General features: G+C 36.4%; 1 protein-coding gene across 4 annotated transcripts in view; it reads right to left on the bottom strand.

Moving 5' to 3' along the window:
• CLOCK (clock circadian regulator) overlaps positions 1 to 18511 on the bottom strand; it is a 35498-nt gene extending 16987 nt beyond the window's left edge. For 2 of the 4 annotated variants that reach the window (XM_019614828.2, XM_010710112.3), the window contains exons 1-7: positions 10990 to 11008; positions 7334 to 7442; positions 5743 to 5833; positions 3980 to 4039; positions 3475 to 3623; positions 1231 to 1322; positions 213 to 302 (exon numbers count right to left, since the gene is read on the bottom strand). In XM_019614828.2, the coding sequence (XP_019470373.1) occupies positions 213 to 302; positions 1231 to 1322; positions 3475 to 3623; positions 3980 to 4039; positions 5743 to 5789 (438 nt within the window). In that variant the 5' untranslated portion in view covers positions 5790 to 5833; positions 7334 to 7442; positions 10990 to 11008. Of the gene's footprint in view, positions 1 to 212; positions 303 to 1230; positions 1323 to 3474; positions 3624 to 3979; positions 4040 to 5742; positions 5834 to 7321; positions 7443 to 10989; positions 11009 to 18223 lie in introns of those variants that run through there. The other 2 variants (XM_010710110.3, XM_010710111.3) reach the window with 2 other exon arrangements.
• Positions 18512 to 19050: the final 539 nt, after the last annotated feature.

The raw sequence follows: 19050 nt of genomic DNA, 5'->3' as shown, positions 1-19050 counted from the left end.
AATCTTGCATAAGAGACCACTGACTGCATTCTGCATATCCAAAGAAAATGTTTAACACAGGACACAAACCAGGAGCAAGGATTTGTGCAAAAGCATTAGAATACTGTACACATCTGCACTATAATGCCCAAAAGAAAAAAAATTATTAGTAGTGATAGTAAAATATTATCCAGAGACAAACCGGCACATTTCTGAAAGCAATTCATACTTACTGGCAAATGTTCAAGTAAAGGAGTTACACTTTCAGACACATATATTATATTTCCATCTGTCATAATTGCTAAAAAAAAACCATCAAGAGCCTGAAATTAAACATAATAGGCAGTTAAATATAAAGAAACTGCATATTAGAAATGCTAAGCTATATGCAACATTGAAAAGAATTTAGACCAATTTTAACTGAATTTACAATGAGAATTCTGTATTAAAACTTCTCAGTCTTGCTTTTACACTGTGAGCATTACAATTTCCATATTGCTCTGTTCTCAAATAATCTATGATTTCATAGGCAAGATTTTGGTCCTGACACATCTAAACGTTGTTAAGTTGGCTCTGTGGCATGCCATCTTGTCTGCTTGTTATTTTTAATTACACCATCATTTTAAACACCAGAAAGCTCAGAAAAATGAGCCGGCAGTAGAAGAAAGAAAAGGAGGAGAAACGATAAAAAGAACAAATGAAAGAGCTGGTGAAATCAACACATTTCAATATTTAAAGTCTCAATATCTCCAATTTCAATAAAAGAAACTTGTAGCAAGATCTTACTTAAATACTAGTGAAACACAGTTAAATACTGTGAAACACACTTCTGATTGTTTTATCTTCTACTTAACTCAAACATATTCCTGCTGAAAAAACATGACTGACTTTTGGTAGAAAATTACCAAACAGAACTGCATTTCTAAATAGGAAATTTTAAAGGTCACATCTTCAAAAATCTTACATCATTTTCTTCTAACTGTAAGTCACTAGTTGTAGACACATACTTTGTAAGAAGACTTGAGAAATACTAGAAACAGCTAGCAAAATCTTTAAAAACAGAAGCAACTCTTTCACTATCATATGCATTGAATGTACGTAGAAAATTCAGCTGTTTACCTTCAAGAAAACATATAGATGGAATTAAAATATAAAAATGAAAGATAAGCCACCAAACAAAAAAATGTCACCAGGGACTCAGAGCTCCCTAGGAGGTAATATTGTACTTCCAGAAAAGTAGAAATAACATACCTCTAACATTAACTGTGTGAACTCTTCATTACTAAGGAATGTTGGTTTCCAGTCCTGTCGAATCTCACTGGCATCTGATTGTGCAGTAATTTCTGCAATAAACAAAATACAATATAAGGATTCACACTCCTAGAAGCCACTGTTTTTTCCACTAAGTCGCATATTAGCAGCAGGAAATAGCAAAAGCTCCTCCAGTCTCCTCTATGTGTGGATGTTTCTCATTTATCAATTCTTCACTACTCTAGCATTTTCAAATTTTTCTTGTTTACAAATTCAAGGTATTGAGAGCAGCATTACAAAGTGAGAAGCTCTCAGTAGAGTAATTTCAGTGTGCTCAGTCTGCTGGTTTTTGTTTGTTTGTTTGTTTACAATAAGAAGCAGAATCCACTCTTGCCAATAAACAAATCAGATAGTTCATCTGGACCTGTTCCCAGTGTACCAAGATTAGTCAAAGTGGAAGTGGTCCAGAAAGAACCAGAAGCAACACAATCTAAATCTGGTGGCTGAACACAGTAGGACTTTCAACAGAAATGCAGGCAATCTTTGCTGAACAATTTATTCACTGCTAGAGTAATATAATGAACAGATCCAAGGACCTCGGGAGGCAAAGCAAGCGTCTGACCTTAGCCAATATTTTGTGCAAAATATTGTAATGTAAACCTGTGCAGAACAATGCTGGTAAGCACTGGCTGCCAGAGCTTTCGGTACCTTACTATGATAACCGCAGTCACACAAATATTCTGTCCCATTAGGTCAAGGACAAATGCCCAAGGCCTTAAAACATATCCGCTCCTACAGCTACATTTTTTCTTTTACCCTCAAAACCAAAAACAACCAAAAACACACACTCAAAAAACAACAAAAAACAACAATAGAATGAAAACAGCAACAGAAAAAAAAGTAAGTTTAAGTTTATTCTATGGCACTATGCAGAACACATCTGGTGATGCTCAAACTGTGTTAATAATACTAAAGGAATATTTACCATATCTTAACATACCTTGAACTTACACACTGTGGGATAAACAAATAATTATTCACACACTTAACAGCCTACTTATTTTATTTTATAGCTAACTAATAGTTGCTTCCTTTGTTGCTACAGCTTTCTCATTAGCATACAAGCCAAGAAATTACTCAAGGAAATGGCTTAACTAGAGAAAGAGCTTGTTTTCTTGGATTTTAATCTTGTTTTCGGCAGTGTGAACCACAAGGTGCCATATTAAGAACAAGTGTACAAGCAGATATAGGGATTTGTCATTTACAGAAGTATCAGCCATACATAGTGTAGCCTTGGTAGAAGATGGCTTTTTTTTGGCTAAAAGAAAACAATTGGTAATGAATTTCAACATATCTTAATGTATCCCCCCCCCCATCAGCTGATGCAAACAACCAGAGAAACAAAAGCACAGCAAAGATGTCCAAAGATATTTCTAGTTTTGACATTTCATATTCAAGTTCGAAAAACATACACTCATTGACTTATATATAAGTGGATATGTCTTGAAAATGAGAAAGTTCAGCTGCAAGCATTTATAGATTTCTTGCCTTTTTTTCCCCTCAGTGCTACAGCTAGAAGGTAAAAAGAAAATGCCTGTGTTCCAGATCTGCATTCCCAAATTCTCAAGGCATGCCACTCTCTCATCAAACTAGCCCAATAAAGCCTGCTGTGGAACACAACGCCAGTTAAAGCAGAAAGCCATGTAGATGTCATATAGCAGAGAGAGAGCATAGATTCCTTTGGATTAGCTTTTTCAGTAATTCATCTTGCTTTATATGGAAGCAGGAGAGACAAACCAACTGTTCAAAGCACAGTCTAAGTATCAAAATAAGTGCTTCCAACAAATACATTCACTAAAATGGATCAGAGCTCTCCTGACAAGCATTTGACAGCTTGCACCTTATGAAGCAACTGTATAACAGAGGTCTCCATCGGCCCAGCTCAAACAACTTCAAGGTTATTTAGAAAATAAATGCTTCTCTTTATGAAACAGACTTGTTCAACAGCTAGGGGATTAAATATGGGAAAAAAATATATATACTGATTTTGAAAAATATTGTCAAAAATATAGTAATACATCTGGTACCTAAATTATGATCACATGAATATCTTTCTTCAGAGGCTCTTTAGATTTTTTGGCAATCCCCTTAAAGGAGCTGCACAACTGTTAATGTTTTGTGTCCTTAGTGCATATCATAAATACTATCATAACTTACAAATGTATTTTTTCTTGTTACAGTTACCTTTGTGCTTCCGTAAAAAGTCAATGCTCTTCTGTAGTACAGTGGATTTATCCATCTTCCGAGCATTACCTGGAAGCATGGAACCCAGCTCTTTGATAAGAACATTAAACTGATCTCGACGTTTCTTTTCAGACTTGTTTCTGGACACTCTGACAAATAAAACAGAAAATGTTTTATAGCAATTATGAGAACTTATAGTAAGATATATACTACAAACCCCCGCTGAAAGAACTGTCACACTTACTGCAAATCACAAGCAACATTTTGAAAGAATGGTATCCTTCTCAAAGAAGGATGCACTTGGGTTTTTGCAATAGACCCCGGTTGGACAAAAATACAAATAAATACACCACAAATCTAGAGAATAACAGCAAGAGAAATGCCTGAATAATGTTGTAAAATGTGGTTACTTACAAAAGACTCATGTTTTTTATTCCACTGAGAAATCTTGGTCCAAGGGTACAAGCATAGGATATTCTTAGAATTAGGTGAACTGAAAAATTACCTTTTTGCTTTATCTTTGTCATCTTCTTCCACCAGACCATCAAAAATGCTTCCATCATTTCTGAAAGAACCAAAAATAACGAGGGAAAGAAAAAAAAACACACAAAAGAGAGAGGTCGTTATACATCATTTCCCTTAAATCAAGAAACTGAAGCACTGTTTTATCACTGTAACATCTCACAAGGACCACCATCAATAAACCAAAGACAAGTCTGCTCTAACTTTTTGTAGACTGTTTACTAAACAGACAGCATAAAGACTTACAATTCTGACACAGCCGAAACTAGTTTTAGGATATTTCTAATGCGAACTCAAAACTTTACACTAACATTTAATTAAGAATTATTTTAATTAATTAAGAATTCTGTTTTTCCATCTTCTTAATTAACCAATGAATTTACCTTATCCTTTTGAAAACATTACAGGAGAAATTTGTTGCTTCGACTTCTTCACAGCATCTATTACAATACTGGAAATACTTACAGTAAGAAAGCACTTGTTTTGCCTTAAATACATCAGTAATGGAAGAGGGCTCAGAAACACGCTATTCTTCATCCATGCAAATAATTTTATGCATATATAATTAACTCTAAACAGTAACACTAATTATTCATTATATTTGGTTCCTAAACAAGTATCACAATTTTTACTCAACTTGAAAATTGTGCATGCATTGCTAAAGAGTTTTTAAGATATCAAAATGAAAACATTTTAGTTTTAAGAAGCCTCAGTATACTTTAGACAATACTTCATTTGATTTCCTTCTAAAAGTCAAGTTGAAATTCTTCTTCTGTTTTCCAGACTGCTCTATAATTGACTCATATTTTATTTCTCTCATTTCTTCTGTCTGCATTCAGTTTATTTAGTGTTGTCTGCCCACTGGCTACTGAATGTCCAATCTTAATTTTTTAACCTCCTGTTTCCTTCCCTTGAGGCATGTAACTGTCCATTCAAAAAGCTTACTTCATCCCTCTGATTTACAGCGATAAATCATCAAGTAATCATATATGATGATAAGCAGTGATGTTAGGAAGTAATTATCTTCTGTCACTACATTAACATGAAACTTTCAGAAAAAATTCACATATTCAAAATGCTGAAGTTTCAGCGAGATTCAGCAAAACTTCACTAAAAAAATAAAAAGTCATGTAAGTATTTTAAAACATTTATCCTTTATATTTACTGGGTTTTATTCAGAATGGGCTTAACTTTCTGTAAATTTTATGCAAGTCTCATTTCCTGAAATCTCAAAAATGGTAATAATCAGTATATTAGGGACAGATGTTTACCCAAGCTGCTAAGAAAGTCTAGGGCAAGGAATCAAGTAGAAATCATGCCCCAGCTATTACTTTTCCCTTGAAATAGGTTACCAGGTCACTTTACTGTCATATGTAGCACCACTAATCATTTAAGTGTATTTGTTTTCCTTAATCAAACAGTGAAGTACTTTTAAAAAATATATATATATATTATCAAGTAAACATTAAAAATCAACTCAACTTGCACAGATGCTGTTCCATGTCTGAAAAAAAGTCATACATTTTAAGATTCATCTCAAGCAATAAAATAAACTATTTCCAATTATTACAACACAATACATTTGAAGACAACCAAAATACTGGCCAAAAGTAGCCAAAACCTCACCCCTCTTATTTTTTTTTTTGCATAAATTATCATTGCCTCTATATTAACTGTAAGAATAAAATCAGTAAAGAAAATATTTAACAGTAATTCCCTCAAAACTCACAGTTTCTATAAACATACCTGTCTGCAATGGAGCTCATTTTATGGGTGCTTATGGTAAAAAACATAACATAGCACACTTTAGTCTTGTGGTAGACATTTGTACGTTTGCCTGTAGGAAAAGAAAAAAAAATCAAAATGCAACTCAGGAGGAATAACCACATACTTCTCTAAAGCATACTTGTTTTTATTTGTTCTTTAAACTGCTTTTAATCTCCTCTCTGTCTCCTGCTCTGTACTGCCATCTTCTCTAATCTAGTCTCCATTACCATTATAATCTGGACTTTAATATTTTATTTTACATGACAGAGTTTAAAAGAGCATTGCTTCATTAAATGTCATAATCAATAAATTTGGACAAAGCCAACATAAGCCTTTTCCTGGCTCCAAATTTGGGGATTTAAAATTAAAGAAAGTATTTATTTCAACAAATATCTACTTGCTGGTACCCAAACATTACAGAACTACACAGGTGTACAGAAAGATTGAATGCCAAAGATAAAACAATGCAGTAAAATCTCTCTCTTTGACATAAAAAAGTCAGTAGTCAAAAGCTGCTTATGGAGCAGCAGGACTGGAATGTAAGAGATTAAGGAAAACTGTGTGAAACAAAAAGTTTTATAGAAGAGCTACAGTTGCAGATTTTCAGGTGTTTTTAAAATGCTATAAACTTAATATTAAACAGGAATTACATCTATTTCAAAGGAGCTCGTTTTAGTCACTTCAATAACTCACAATTTCTGAGAAGGAAGGATTTATTTGTTTCTGAAAGTGCCAAATCCAGCAGAACAGTGGTAATACCACAAGAAATATGGCAGCTGCTACTTCACGATCCAAACAGTCAACAAAATGTTCCAGGAAGAGCTAATCCCAGATTTTAACAGAAAGGGAAACTGAGGAAGAAAGCTTACGTTCAAACCAAACTTCAGAACTGAGCACAATGGGAAAAATAAATGAGAAAGCTGGGCTGCAGCACAGTCTCCTTCAAGGTACATAACAGAGTGTGCATGCAATTTTGCCTAAGAGCCCTCTTAACCACTTCTTCAAGTAATAAGGTCCACTTTGTATTGCATTTATTCTCCAAAGTCCAGCACCCTGTAGAGACACTTGAAGTAAACCATTCTCAAACTACTCAAATACTTCAAAATAGCAATTGTACTGGCCATTCCTACAAACCCAATTCTCTACATTTGTTGACCAAGGTTTATAAAGTAACAAAGCTGTATTATTTGAAAACAAGGCAGAAATGGCAAGAGAAAAATAAATTTTGAAAGTTTTTGTTTAAATTATTGTGAAAAGGAACTTAAAAACTATCTAAAATGTATATGTGGTGCATTTTTTTCTCTCTTTTTGAGGTCTGACCCTTTGCATCCAAGTAGCGAGAAACTGTCACTGTCAGTGATACCTGTCAGTGGATAAGACTGCAGAGATACATCCAATGAAATCATGCAACTTTAAAGCAAACAACACAAATGAAGGACTAAGCCTATTTCTAAAAATCAAATTCAGTCGTGTTCTACAGCAAAAAAGACACTACTTTGCCACTGCCTTTACTGTTGATGACAGAAAGCCAGAGGAATTTTATTAATTAAAAGAATACCTTTTATTTTACCTTTTATACTTCGGGACTTGTTAAAGTGTATGGTTTAGGGATGAAACGCTGGTTCTTCTCAAGAATAATGTGGAGTATCCTCTTTTACAGAAAAGCATTAAATTATGAACTGTAAAAAATCACAAAGGAGAGTTTTTAAGTCAATGAATTACAGAATTATTATTTTCTAAATAAAAAAAGTATTCAGGTGATTTATTAATGCCATATTCTGCCCACTTTCACTGTCAGAATTCACCTTGCTTTAAAGCTCTGTTCCTTGTTGAACTAAAACTATTTCTTCTCTGCTTCAAGCTGCTGTCACTTTATGTCTATCTTTAACCTTGACATCATTTTTACTTTTAAATGTGGTATCAAGCACACCACCTACATCTTTGCTTTCATTTGCTACCTGCAAAGCAACTCTCTACACCGTGATTTAAGCATCTCTTCTGCTAAAACTCTTTCTTGGCTCTCCACTGTCTTTCTCACTGATGCCTCCTCTTCTTCAAATCCTCAGAATTGCTACTCTCAGGACTGCAGAATGTATAGAATGCTGCTGGTGACTAGCAAAGTTGTCTAGCTGCATTATCGCTGCTGCCTCAGACAGACATTAAATTCTTCTTTCAAAACCCAGCTCAAAAACCATTCCAAAAACGTATTCCAAACTAACCCCACAAATGCAGTATTTGCATTAGGAAAATCAGTCTAAATGATCCTCAATTTCTCATTCCTCTATACTATCACTTTTCATTGGAATGTATTTTTACAGTCTTTCCCTCACACCATGCTACTTCCTACGTTTCTAAGTTACTTGAAATTGTTTTTTCCTCCTGCCTTTATCTCATTTCTCTCTGCCTTGCTTTCTGTTCTTAAAATAAAATGAATTCACTGAACAATGCGTTCACAAAACTTTCTACAAATCTTATTATAAAAAACATTAAATTCTAAAACGGAGGTCGTGATCTAAAAGCAAAGCTTATGCTACTCTCAAATTCATTAATGCTACTCAAAATTATTTCTGCACTTTTTAAAGTATTCAATTAGAAAAATTAAATGTCTTCTTCCCATGCACCTAGCAGAGACTCTTAAGTAGTTAAAAACCAGACATAAATATTAACATGGGAAGTTAAAACACAGTAGAACAATCTGCCAAAAAGAGAAAAACAATTACGGCATGATTCAATGAAGCCACTCACTCTTTTCTGGCCAAATAACCTGCTGCCCCATTGACCTACTTTTTTAGGTGCTTACAGCCTCCTCTCCTCTCCTGTTTTGTTCCGTTTGACAGGTGCAAACATTAACAGTGACAAGGAGTCCCATGTATGCTAGGTTACAGAGACTGCAACATGAAACCCATGTTTTTAAACTGCTTGGAGTTGAAGAACTCTGGCAACTCTCACCCAGCTCCTAGCAGAGGAAAATTTTAGACTTCATCTCTGCAGCGTGCAGAAGTTTGGGGGGTTTTTTTGCCTTTTTTTTTTTTTGCTTTGCTTTGCTTTGCTTTTGATCACCATTAACACCACAGACCTTAAGCACAGAACCATATACATTAATGTCTAAAACAAAGCCAAGAAAATACAAAGTTTTTAAGAATGTTTCAAAATGGGATTTCAAGATGAAGAGGACAAGAATATGTTTATGTTATGAAAGAACATAGGCAAGCTTAAACCAGACCAAAAGGAAAGCTAATCACAGTGGAAAAGCTTTTGTAACCAAAACCACATAGATCTCTAACTCAGTAGAAATGGCATGCATGTGAAAGCAAGCAGAAAGGTCTGGACGCCTACACACCAGTTCTTTCAGCCACAAGTGTTCAAAGGTCAGGAGTCTGTCTCTATAAATCATGAGTGCTGGGGTTTTTTTTTGCTCTTGCTTTTGAAAATTATTTTTAATATGATCGATTTTTTTGTTGTTGTTTCTAGTTATTCTATCTTTTGTACACATTCAGTGCATGCTTTCAAATTTTTCTGTCCAATCAAGAAGAATAGCGACTTACTATTTTTAGGAAAACCTAAGTTCCTCAATCAAAAACCTCAGCTGCTGCCATGGATATACAAATTATTAATACCCAACATTGCTCAATCTGTAGCAAAAGCAGGAAAGCTAGCAATACCGCAGCCTCTGTGCTGTGCTGACTTATCATTCTGAGAGTGACACGCAGTTACTGGATAGCAAATTAGTGCACAGCCAAAAAAACACAGTTCTGAGTAAGTCCTAGGGAAAAAAGCCACAATCCAACCTCAGGTAACAACAAAAAAATTTGCACCATCTGACAAAATGTTCCATGTTATAGGCTGAAGGAATTTCAGTAACCTCAGTCCGATTTTGTCATTGACTGGTCTGCATACTGACAGCATTAAATCTTAGAAACAAGTTCAAAGACTGGGAAAACTGTGAAATTACACCACAGTCTTTCTCATGACAAGTATTCTGTCAGGACTGGAACTGAAAAACAGATGAGGCAACAGCCAATTCTGTATATAGTCAGTGACTAAAGCTTTTATGTCTCCTCCGACACTTCAACAGTAACACTACTAAATATTTTTGAGAAAGAATCAATATTGTCTTCGTACTGTAAGAAAGAGGTATCTACATACATCTTAATTTTATAAGTAATGTTTTCATCACTTTACAGATTACAGTTCTCAGATGCAATTATTGGAAGATGACAAGCACTATTAAGACAAATAATTTCAAACAGGAAAGATTTTACAAAAAATATAGGAAACAATTCAGTTGTCCAACAATACAGTGTCTGCAAACTGAATCAGATTAACATCCTTAATACAACCTGATCTCTATGCCATAATCCTATTTTGCCAGGGGAACAAACTAGTGATTATAATCACTGAGGATTAGCTTTAGAAATCTTGTTTAAAGAATCAAAATCACAGGACAACAGTCTGTACTTCCACAACAGCAGATGCCACAGAACAGCGGGATACTCTTGAGTTACAGAGCACAGTAAGCAAGCCAAAGAGCAGAAAAGTCACACTGTGAGTGAACAGTCAAACCAGTACCTGACTCCCAACACAAGCATAGCAACAAGAACTTATTTATTAAACAGACCCTGAAGATAATTATAAACCATCTTGATACTACTTTCCAAGAACAAAGGAACATTATGTCTGCCAGTTTGCATTACAAACTTTTCAGACTTTACTCTAGTGAGACATCCCAACATAACAGGCCAACAGAGATCCATCTGTTGTCTCATGTCCAGAATACTGCATCACTATCACTCACACTTTCACTTCATTCCTTCTTTCCTGTTTCCCTCCTCAGTCTAATCATTTTTCTCTTCATCTTTTTTGGAGAAAGGAGTAGAGAGAAGAAGAGAAAGAATTTCCTTTGTTTAGTTTTAAGTAAGTATGGATTTCTGGAGAGAGTAAGAGAGCTTAAGATAGGTGAGCCATGTTCTCTAATCAGATTCCCATCTCTCAATGGTTATAGGAAGCACCTCTGTTCATCATTTCCCTGTTCCACACCAGTTGGATTGATCTCTTCTGAACCAGCTGATCTACCATCCTTCCACTTTCTTCTGAGTCTACTTCCCCTTTGCTACCTTCAGCATGAAGACTGGCACGGAGCTTCCTGCCCTCTGAAGAGTTCTGCATCAAAGAGCTGGCCTGGAGCACAATGCTGATTTCTCAATCTGGGCTCAGGCTCTGACTCACCAGTCGGACTTCCCAGCTTGTTCTTAGACTTGACTTCGTATCACAGAGTAGCCTGATGATCTGGGCTCTTGCGTGAACTTGATTACACCTTCTGATGGCAGCTTGTCCTTTTGGCTCCCTGCAGTGGCTAGAAAGAACTCAGCTAGTAGCCGCAAAGCTTCACACACAACTGGTCTTTGACAGCAAAGTCCTGAAGGCCTTCTTTAGCATTCAAGTGCTTATCAGTCTTCTTTTCCTCCCCTCCATCTCTTCCCAGGTACTTGTATTATCTTTAACTTCTCAGATATGAATTAAAATTAACCACAACTAGAAATAATCTGATGTGTTGCTTATGTATCCTTTCATATCATTACCAAAGATATTGGAATAAACTGATTATAATACAGATACACAGAGTTTGTCAAAGGATCACAGAATAGCTGAGGTTGGAAGGGGTCTCTGGGTGTCTGCTCCAGCAGTGACACCCAGAGCAGGGCACCCAAGCCCACGTGGTTCTGGAAGATCTCTAAGGAGGAAACTCCACAGCCTCCAGGCAGTGCTGGGTCACCCTCACAGTGAAGTGCTTCCTGATGTTTGTTTGTGCCTACTGACTTGTCCCTGGGCACCACTGGCTCCCTTTTCTTTTTGCACTCTCCCTTCAACTCTTTACAGAAATTCCCCGACCCTTCGCTTCTCCAGACAGAACAGTCCCAGCTGTCTCTTCTTACAAGAAAGGAACTGCTCCATGCCTTCCCATCATCTTCACAGCCTTTAACTGGACTCTTTAACAGTTCCAGATCTCTTTTGCACTGGAGAGCCCAGAACTAGACCCAGCAATCCAGGTATGATCTCAGCAATGCTGATTAGAGATAGGAAGGACATCCCTCAACCTGCTGGCAATAATCAAGGAAGAATACAAACCTAAGCAGATTTATACAATAAATTCAAAGGGCAGTGTCTAACGACTTGGCCATCAGGTCAATATTCTTCCATATTCTCATGTAAAATATCTTCACATTCCTTTGCATTCACAGTTCTTTATGGGAGATTCTCTTCTCTCAATAACAAAGCAATGCAAGCATGACACAAATGCTGCCTGTAAATCCTGTGAAACTAGTTTGCACAAGAGGAGGCTGCAGCTACAGGTTTCAATTCCTCTTGCACCAGTTTTTATTTTATAAGGTTCCTCCCTGCCTCTTGCCACTCTTATTGGACTTTCACTGGAGGTTTGCATCCTTTTGACTCTGGCCACAGAAAAGCAGATTTGCAAAGTAATGTGTTTAAAAAGAACTCACATATCACACTCACAGTTTTAAATACAACCTTTATTATTTTGTTCTTATTAAAAACTGTGGCTCTATGTACCTTTGAAAATTTGCATAGCTGAGGAGGAGGAAACTATTAAGTAAATCTATGACTGCTGGGTTTTTAACAGGAAACCAAGGGTTAAGTCTTCAGAGTATGTTTTCTCACATCTAAAATCCAACTTTGCTCATAGTAAAGCCTATCTGAAACACACAACTAGTACCTCCTTATAGAGTATTTAAAAACAGTACTGCATGAATTTTAATCAAGGCAAGCTAACTTGTTAATGCTACAATTCAAAACTAGAAACGTCCATGCCCCTGAAAATCTATACTTTAATGAGATTTGGGCAGAAATAGCTTACACAGTCAGCTCAATAACAGATTCTAAACAGATGTTAGCTGAAGAGAGAACAAAGTGCTCTAAACTGTACAAAATCCTGTCATTCTGCTGTTCTCACAAGAGGGATCTAAACTTGGTCTATTTTACAGAGAAGAAAATCCCACCTTCATTCCTTTATTCTCTTAAAGACAACTGAGAATGCATGCAAGTGACAGGTCAGGTGTTTTTTTCAGAAGCTCAAAGAGGTAATAATACCACGTACATGCTCAAAAACTGAAATTCCTACTGAAAATCATTAATTACTCCAGAAAATTATCTGTTTAGTACAAGATAATTATTTTCTACAGAATAAAGTTACCAGACAGACAAAAAAGTTCTTTTCACTTTATTTCTCAAGATTGATAAAAATGCAATGAAAAAAAACTTATTAAAACACTGTTACTACACTGAGAAATGAGACAAGTCAACAAGTTAAGCATTCTTCTTTCTCTGTCCCAAAAAACAGCAGGGAACAATGTTTAGATACAGCAAGTAAAATACTTTTTGAAAACTGTCCTGGAAATCATCCACTATCAAATTCAACAGCTGTAATTACTACACATTCAAAACAAGACAGGGTAGATTAGGTTCTTCTATCCATTCCATAAAACAATTCTGCTCTGTTTTGATAGAAATCCACATTTAAATGCAAAAAATGAGATCTTACAATTATTATTACTCAACAAAACACAAAGCATTTGTCAGTGCACTACAATTAATCATGTCAAGTGAGCACCTGCCAGACTTCTAGTAGCAGTGCATGTGTGTATTGTGAAGCGTGAAAGGTAATTTAAAGCAGTTATTGAAATGCATACAAATGAACCTTTTCAAAATTCTACCCAGGACGAAGAAATTTAATCCAAAGAATATTTAATACTTTAAATAATCCAAAAGATGCTCATAGTTTGTATGTGAAGAATCAGACCAACTAATAAAAAAAAAACAAAACGAAACACCCAAATAAAAACCCTTGGTCAAAATTTCTTGCTCTGTTACCACTACTACATTCTAAAACTCACTGAAATCAATAAGATGGTCAAGAAGGCCTCTAAGAACTTATGCTGTGAAAGTTTAAGGATTTTGTTGTTGTTGTTGGCTTGTCTGTTCTTTTATAAGAGACAAAGACTTATTCCTGCATAGGGCACTCATCTAGAATAAGGAGAGACAGACTCAGTACTCCTCCAGATCAGTGTATACATGAAAATTACCATACATAAGATAGCAGGAACAGGGTATGCATAGGCTCTGAAGATAAGGGCATGGCTATAGATACAAGTGACTTCATAGAGAAAGTATCTCTAATCCAGAGAAAGTATTTCTAATCACCTTTACCAAATTCCTTTGTAAAGGTGAAAATTTTGAAGATAATGTTAGCTTTTTACAAATTATTATTTTTGCCACTCATTTCTACAACTGTATTAAATTCCCTCTCTACTGCTAGCATTAGTAACTCTGATCACACAGGCAACACAGCCTAAAGCCAGACCAACCTAAGGGCAACCCAAACATTGTTTCATTCAGCTAAATCATCCACATTTGCTTCACCATACGGCTGCTCAGTGTGCCTGATGTTGGCACAAGGGAACGGGAAGCAGTCAATCACCAGGTTAGACATATTCTGGCAACAATGTCAGCTCATGATGATCTACACCATGTGTTAAATTACAACCAGAGAAAAAAATTAGAAGGAACAAGATTTCAGTTTCTGCTCAGAAAAGACAGTGTTGTAGTTCCGATTTGAGAAGTCTGCTCCATATATTAGATGAAACAAACATTTGCACTCTCTCATGAGTTGCTGTATCTCATGTGACAACATGGAACAAATTAAATTTCAAAATGAGGTTTGTATACGTGCACTATTTCAGACTAATGCAGAGCTTAGTTTCTTGATATAGAAAGAATTCCAGAACTCAGCTTTTTCAATGGGAAACTCATATAAAATGCAAAGCACATACGTATCTATACTTTATATTATACTTACTTACTCTATGAGATTATTCACCTGTAACTACAGAAATTTAATGAAAAAATGACTTATTCTAAGACCACAACTCTTAAAGTTGTGCAAGAGTACCAAATGGACAAATATAAAAAACAAACAAGGATAGTTGAAAACAGCAACTCAAAAATAAATGACAGGTGCTATAGAAAGCTAGTATTTAATCTGAATCTTAATTATTCATCTCATTCAGAAATGCAAGCGTAAATACAACACTTCAAAAATATTTAGTGATGGGCCTTTTTTTTTTTCCTAATTTGATTGCACAATCCTCAATCTGTGCAGCTGTGCAACTGCTTCTGATGCTTAGATTTCCCAGCACGCATGACTCACGCACAACTAAATTATCCTGTAAAGCATTTGGGAAGAGCAGACTGACTGCCTGTGGAGTGAAGTGGCAGAACACTTCATTGGAAGCTGTCTTGGAAAAGAAAGAGGAACTAAAACTTCACGTTTATGTTACCAAGAGAGGGAACACTTTCTGTTCAAATACTCAAGCAAAGTCTAAGTCAGAAATACCAAACTAGCAGCTTCTGCTCTCTGCAGCTCCCTCTCTTCCCCCATATCTGTATTAGCACACAGTTCCTGCTATATTCATAAGATTAACGAGATTTAGCAAGGACTTTTCTGTAATTCTGGTGTCTGCCAGTAAGTCCTTCAGTGTTTCCTCTCCACAGTACAACTATAGAAAGAGCAAGTTTATACATCGAATAAAGTCTGAACGCTATATTACAGAATTTTGAACACCCGCATTGTTGTGCTCTCCTTCATCTCATCACACAAAATTAGAGTTTGTCTTTTGTCAGAGCTTTCAGCACAACAATCCAGGTCCAACTGGAATTACAGCGATTGTAAAACCTGAAACACAGGACACATGCTTCATTACAATAGCAAGAAGTACCTTAATCAGGTAGGGGAAAATAAAAAGGCAAAATAAATTAAAAAGCTTTACAATTGCTGCTCAGACGAAATGTCTTAACTCTTGTCTTAGATGAAAAAATGGACAAATCCAAGACAAAAGATATTTCCTAGAAACCCCTGCAGAACAATCTGTAACTACCCTGGGGATAAAGTTTAAGGTATCCGTTAACCACCTCAAATCCTATAAACAAGGACCAAAAGGAAATGGAACATCACAACATTCAGCAAGTAGCATGGCTTGCTCAGGCAGGAAAAATGGTATATTATAAAAAGAAAGAACAGTATTGCACAAAGCATGCAGAAACAATACAGCAACAGTGTACAAACTTTAAACGTAACATAATTTTACTGTAATCATTCCTTACATACATGGTAATAAATCTCTGCTTAAATGTTCAAATATTAGAGTACTGAGCACAACTGAACTTCTAAATGTTCAATTAATGTTGTTAAAAGGAATACCACTGCAATTTGAATATGCATTGTAACTTCTAAACAACCGTCTTTAGCCATTTATCTTTCTGATATCCTATCAGTTTCTGCAGACGTCATGTTTGTTCAACTTCTTTCTTCATGCTTCTGAGCAGCAGCAGCACGCACTCCTTCCTTATGGCTCACTACTGACACAAGATGAAACCTTCAGAACTTGTGCTTAGTATGTGGAGTTCAAAAATTCCACTTTCTCATCTTCTAGGGGTCACCAGAAAAGCACCAAAGCACGCCAACAAATTCCTTGTTCCCATTAACTACAATTACAACCAAAGCCTTGAGTCTGGTCTTCTTAATAGCAAATTAGTTTGATAGATTACGAGACAGAATTCCTCTTCAAACATCAGGTATTTTTTTAATGAACATTTTCTGGAGCTTGCAGAGTAATTCAGCACTTGCAGCAGAACTAGTCTTAATCATTTTCCACTCTCCAAGCACCTTCAAAAATATTTTGAAAATCGTAACACTTACTGAAAGTCATAAAATATAATACAACTGTAGAATTTTTAGGTCTAGTGTTTTTAAACTTTGCTGCTCAGATAAGAACTTTCAAAACGGTATCAGCTATTTGGTACCACACACACTATATCAGCAGGATTCTTTAAGCACTTTTTAGGCTTTCACTAGCTTTTTTTCTTTTGCAACTTTTCCAGCTTTTATTTTACAGAACAATAAGATGACACTACTTCTATTTACCTAAACCCAATTCAGTGTGCTCACTCCTTGCCCCCTCAAAGCCGCCTCTGCTCTCTCAAGTTCTCAGCAACTCCCAAATTAGCATCACCGTGATTTACTCACAAACACTTACAACCTTTCCTTCCAGGTCATTCCTGAGGATACTAAAATTAGCAATGCTTAAAAGACTGCCATCTCAAATAGCAAGGAGGATCTAGTTAAAAATCAAGTTGCACTAGATGTGTCCTACAGCTAATAGCTGAAATCTTAGCAAATGAGGTAGAACATTCCACTTAGGCTCTTTTCTCACTTTATTAACAGAATCTGATTCAGACTGAGTATTTAAGACTTGAGAAATAACATGAAAAAAGTATTTAGCACTAGAGATTCCTAGGATCTTGCTAGGTTCCTATTTAGCACTGGTATCAAGGAATAAGATACCAATAGTTATCAGCATTCATAAGAAACACTGGAACTAATATAAATCAAATGTCAAGGCCACATGCTATAAGGCTAATGAATACAGCCATGCTTTACTTAGGCATACGTTAAGGCTTGATACAATTTATCATAGAATCATAGAATCACCAAGGTTGGAAAAGACCTAAAAGATCATCCAGTCCAACCGTTCACCTATTACCAATAGCTCCCACTAAACTATGTCCCTCAACACAACATCCAGTCTTTCCTTGAACATCCCCAGGGTCGGCGACTCCACCACCTCCCTGGGCAGTCCATTCCAGTGCCTGACCACCCTTTCTGAAAAGTAATACTTCCAAATGTCCACCTTGAATCTCCCCTGCTGTAGCTTGAAACCATTCCCTCTGGTCCTATCACTAATGACACGAGAGAAGAGGCCGACCCCCAGCTCACTACAACCTCCCTTCAGGAAGTTATAGAGAGCAATGAAGTCTCCCCTGAGCCTCCTCTTCTCCAGGCTGAACATTCCCAGCTCCTTCAGCCTCTCCTCATATGGCCTGTGTTCCAGACCCCTCACCAGCTTTTGTTGCCCTCCTTTGAACACGTTCCAGGGCCTCAATGTCTTTCTTGCAGTGAGGGGCCCAAAACTGGACGCAGTACTCGAGGTGCGGCCTCACTAGTGCTGAGTACAGGGGAACAATCACCTCTCTGCTCCTGCTGGCAACACTGTTTCTGATGCAAACCAGGAGGCCATTGGCCTTCTTGGCCACCTGGGCACACTGTCGGCTCATGTTCAGCCGAGCATCAATCAATACCCCCAGGTCCATTTCCTCTACACTGTCCTCCCGCCACACCACCCCAAGCCTGTAGCGTCGCCTGGGGGTTGTTGTAGCCGAAGTGCAGGACCCGGCATTTGGTCTTGTTGAACCTCATCCCATTGGCTTCAGTTATGCCTAATGCATGAACTAATTTACAAACAGAGTGAGAACGAAATACAGAAGAGAGCAATATTCCAAAGACAGGTTACTTAAAATAATGAGGGCTCATCATAACTTGCTGACTTACAATTTTCAAGTTTTGACTCTCAACATTTGCCTTCATTTTAAAGGCTTGTTCTTGCCTCAATAAGGCCTCCTCTTGAATCTGCTGGATGAAGCACCAGAGTATTCAATTTTGATTTTGACTTAATGTCTTAGGGTTTTTTGCTAGCTGAAGTCTCTGAAACATGAATGTAAAGATTTCTTTTAGAAAGGGTTATACAGTTTGAACAGAGAGATGCTTTAGGCCTGGGAGAACAAAATATGATATCTAGCATTTTCATTAATATGCAATAATGTTGTGAATATAACCAATTTACTCTGCAAATAACTTGGTTTGGGGAAAAAAAAAAACCCACACGACATTTAATAGAAAAAAATAAATTAAAAAATACAAAAAAAAAAAAAGAAATAACAACGTGAAGTCCCCAAAATTGTGCTGATATCTATGGTGCTACAACTTTAGATTTGTTTAATGATCACATTAAAGAACTGATGCTCTCATTGGCAATCTGGTAATAATTCTGGGGAACAAAATGCATCAAGAGCTGAAATGTGGAAAAATCTGATAAACAGAAAATATAACTGAGTTTATTCCTAATCATTGGCTTAGGCAGGCAGGATATCACTCTAGCAGCAAACGTTCACAAGTTCTTGGGACTTGGGAGAATTAAAGCTATACAGGAACAGATGGGGAGAACTCTGACAACTGTTAGTTCAAGATGAAGTGGTTTAACACTGGCAACCAAATATTACTTAAATTTTCAAAGCATTAACAAGTGCCATCTTTAACCTCAAACTGAGGAATACAGGAAAAAAAATAATCAGTATTGATTCTTGATACCAATGCATTAA

Source organism: Meleagris gallopavo, chromosome 4 (genome assembly GCF_000146605.3).
Source record: "Meleagris gallopavo isolate NT-WF06-2002-E0010 breed Aviagen turkey brand Nicholas breeding stock chromosome 4, Turkey_5.1, whole genome shotgun sequence".
Lineage (NCBI taxonomy): Eukaryota > Metazoa > Chordata > Aves > Galliformes > Phasianidae > Meleagris > Meleagris gallopavo.
Note: the sequence above shows the minus strand (reverse complement) of the source record. Positions and strands in the feature narration are given on the sequence as shown.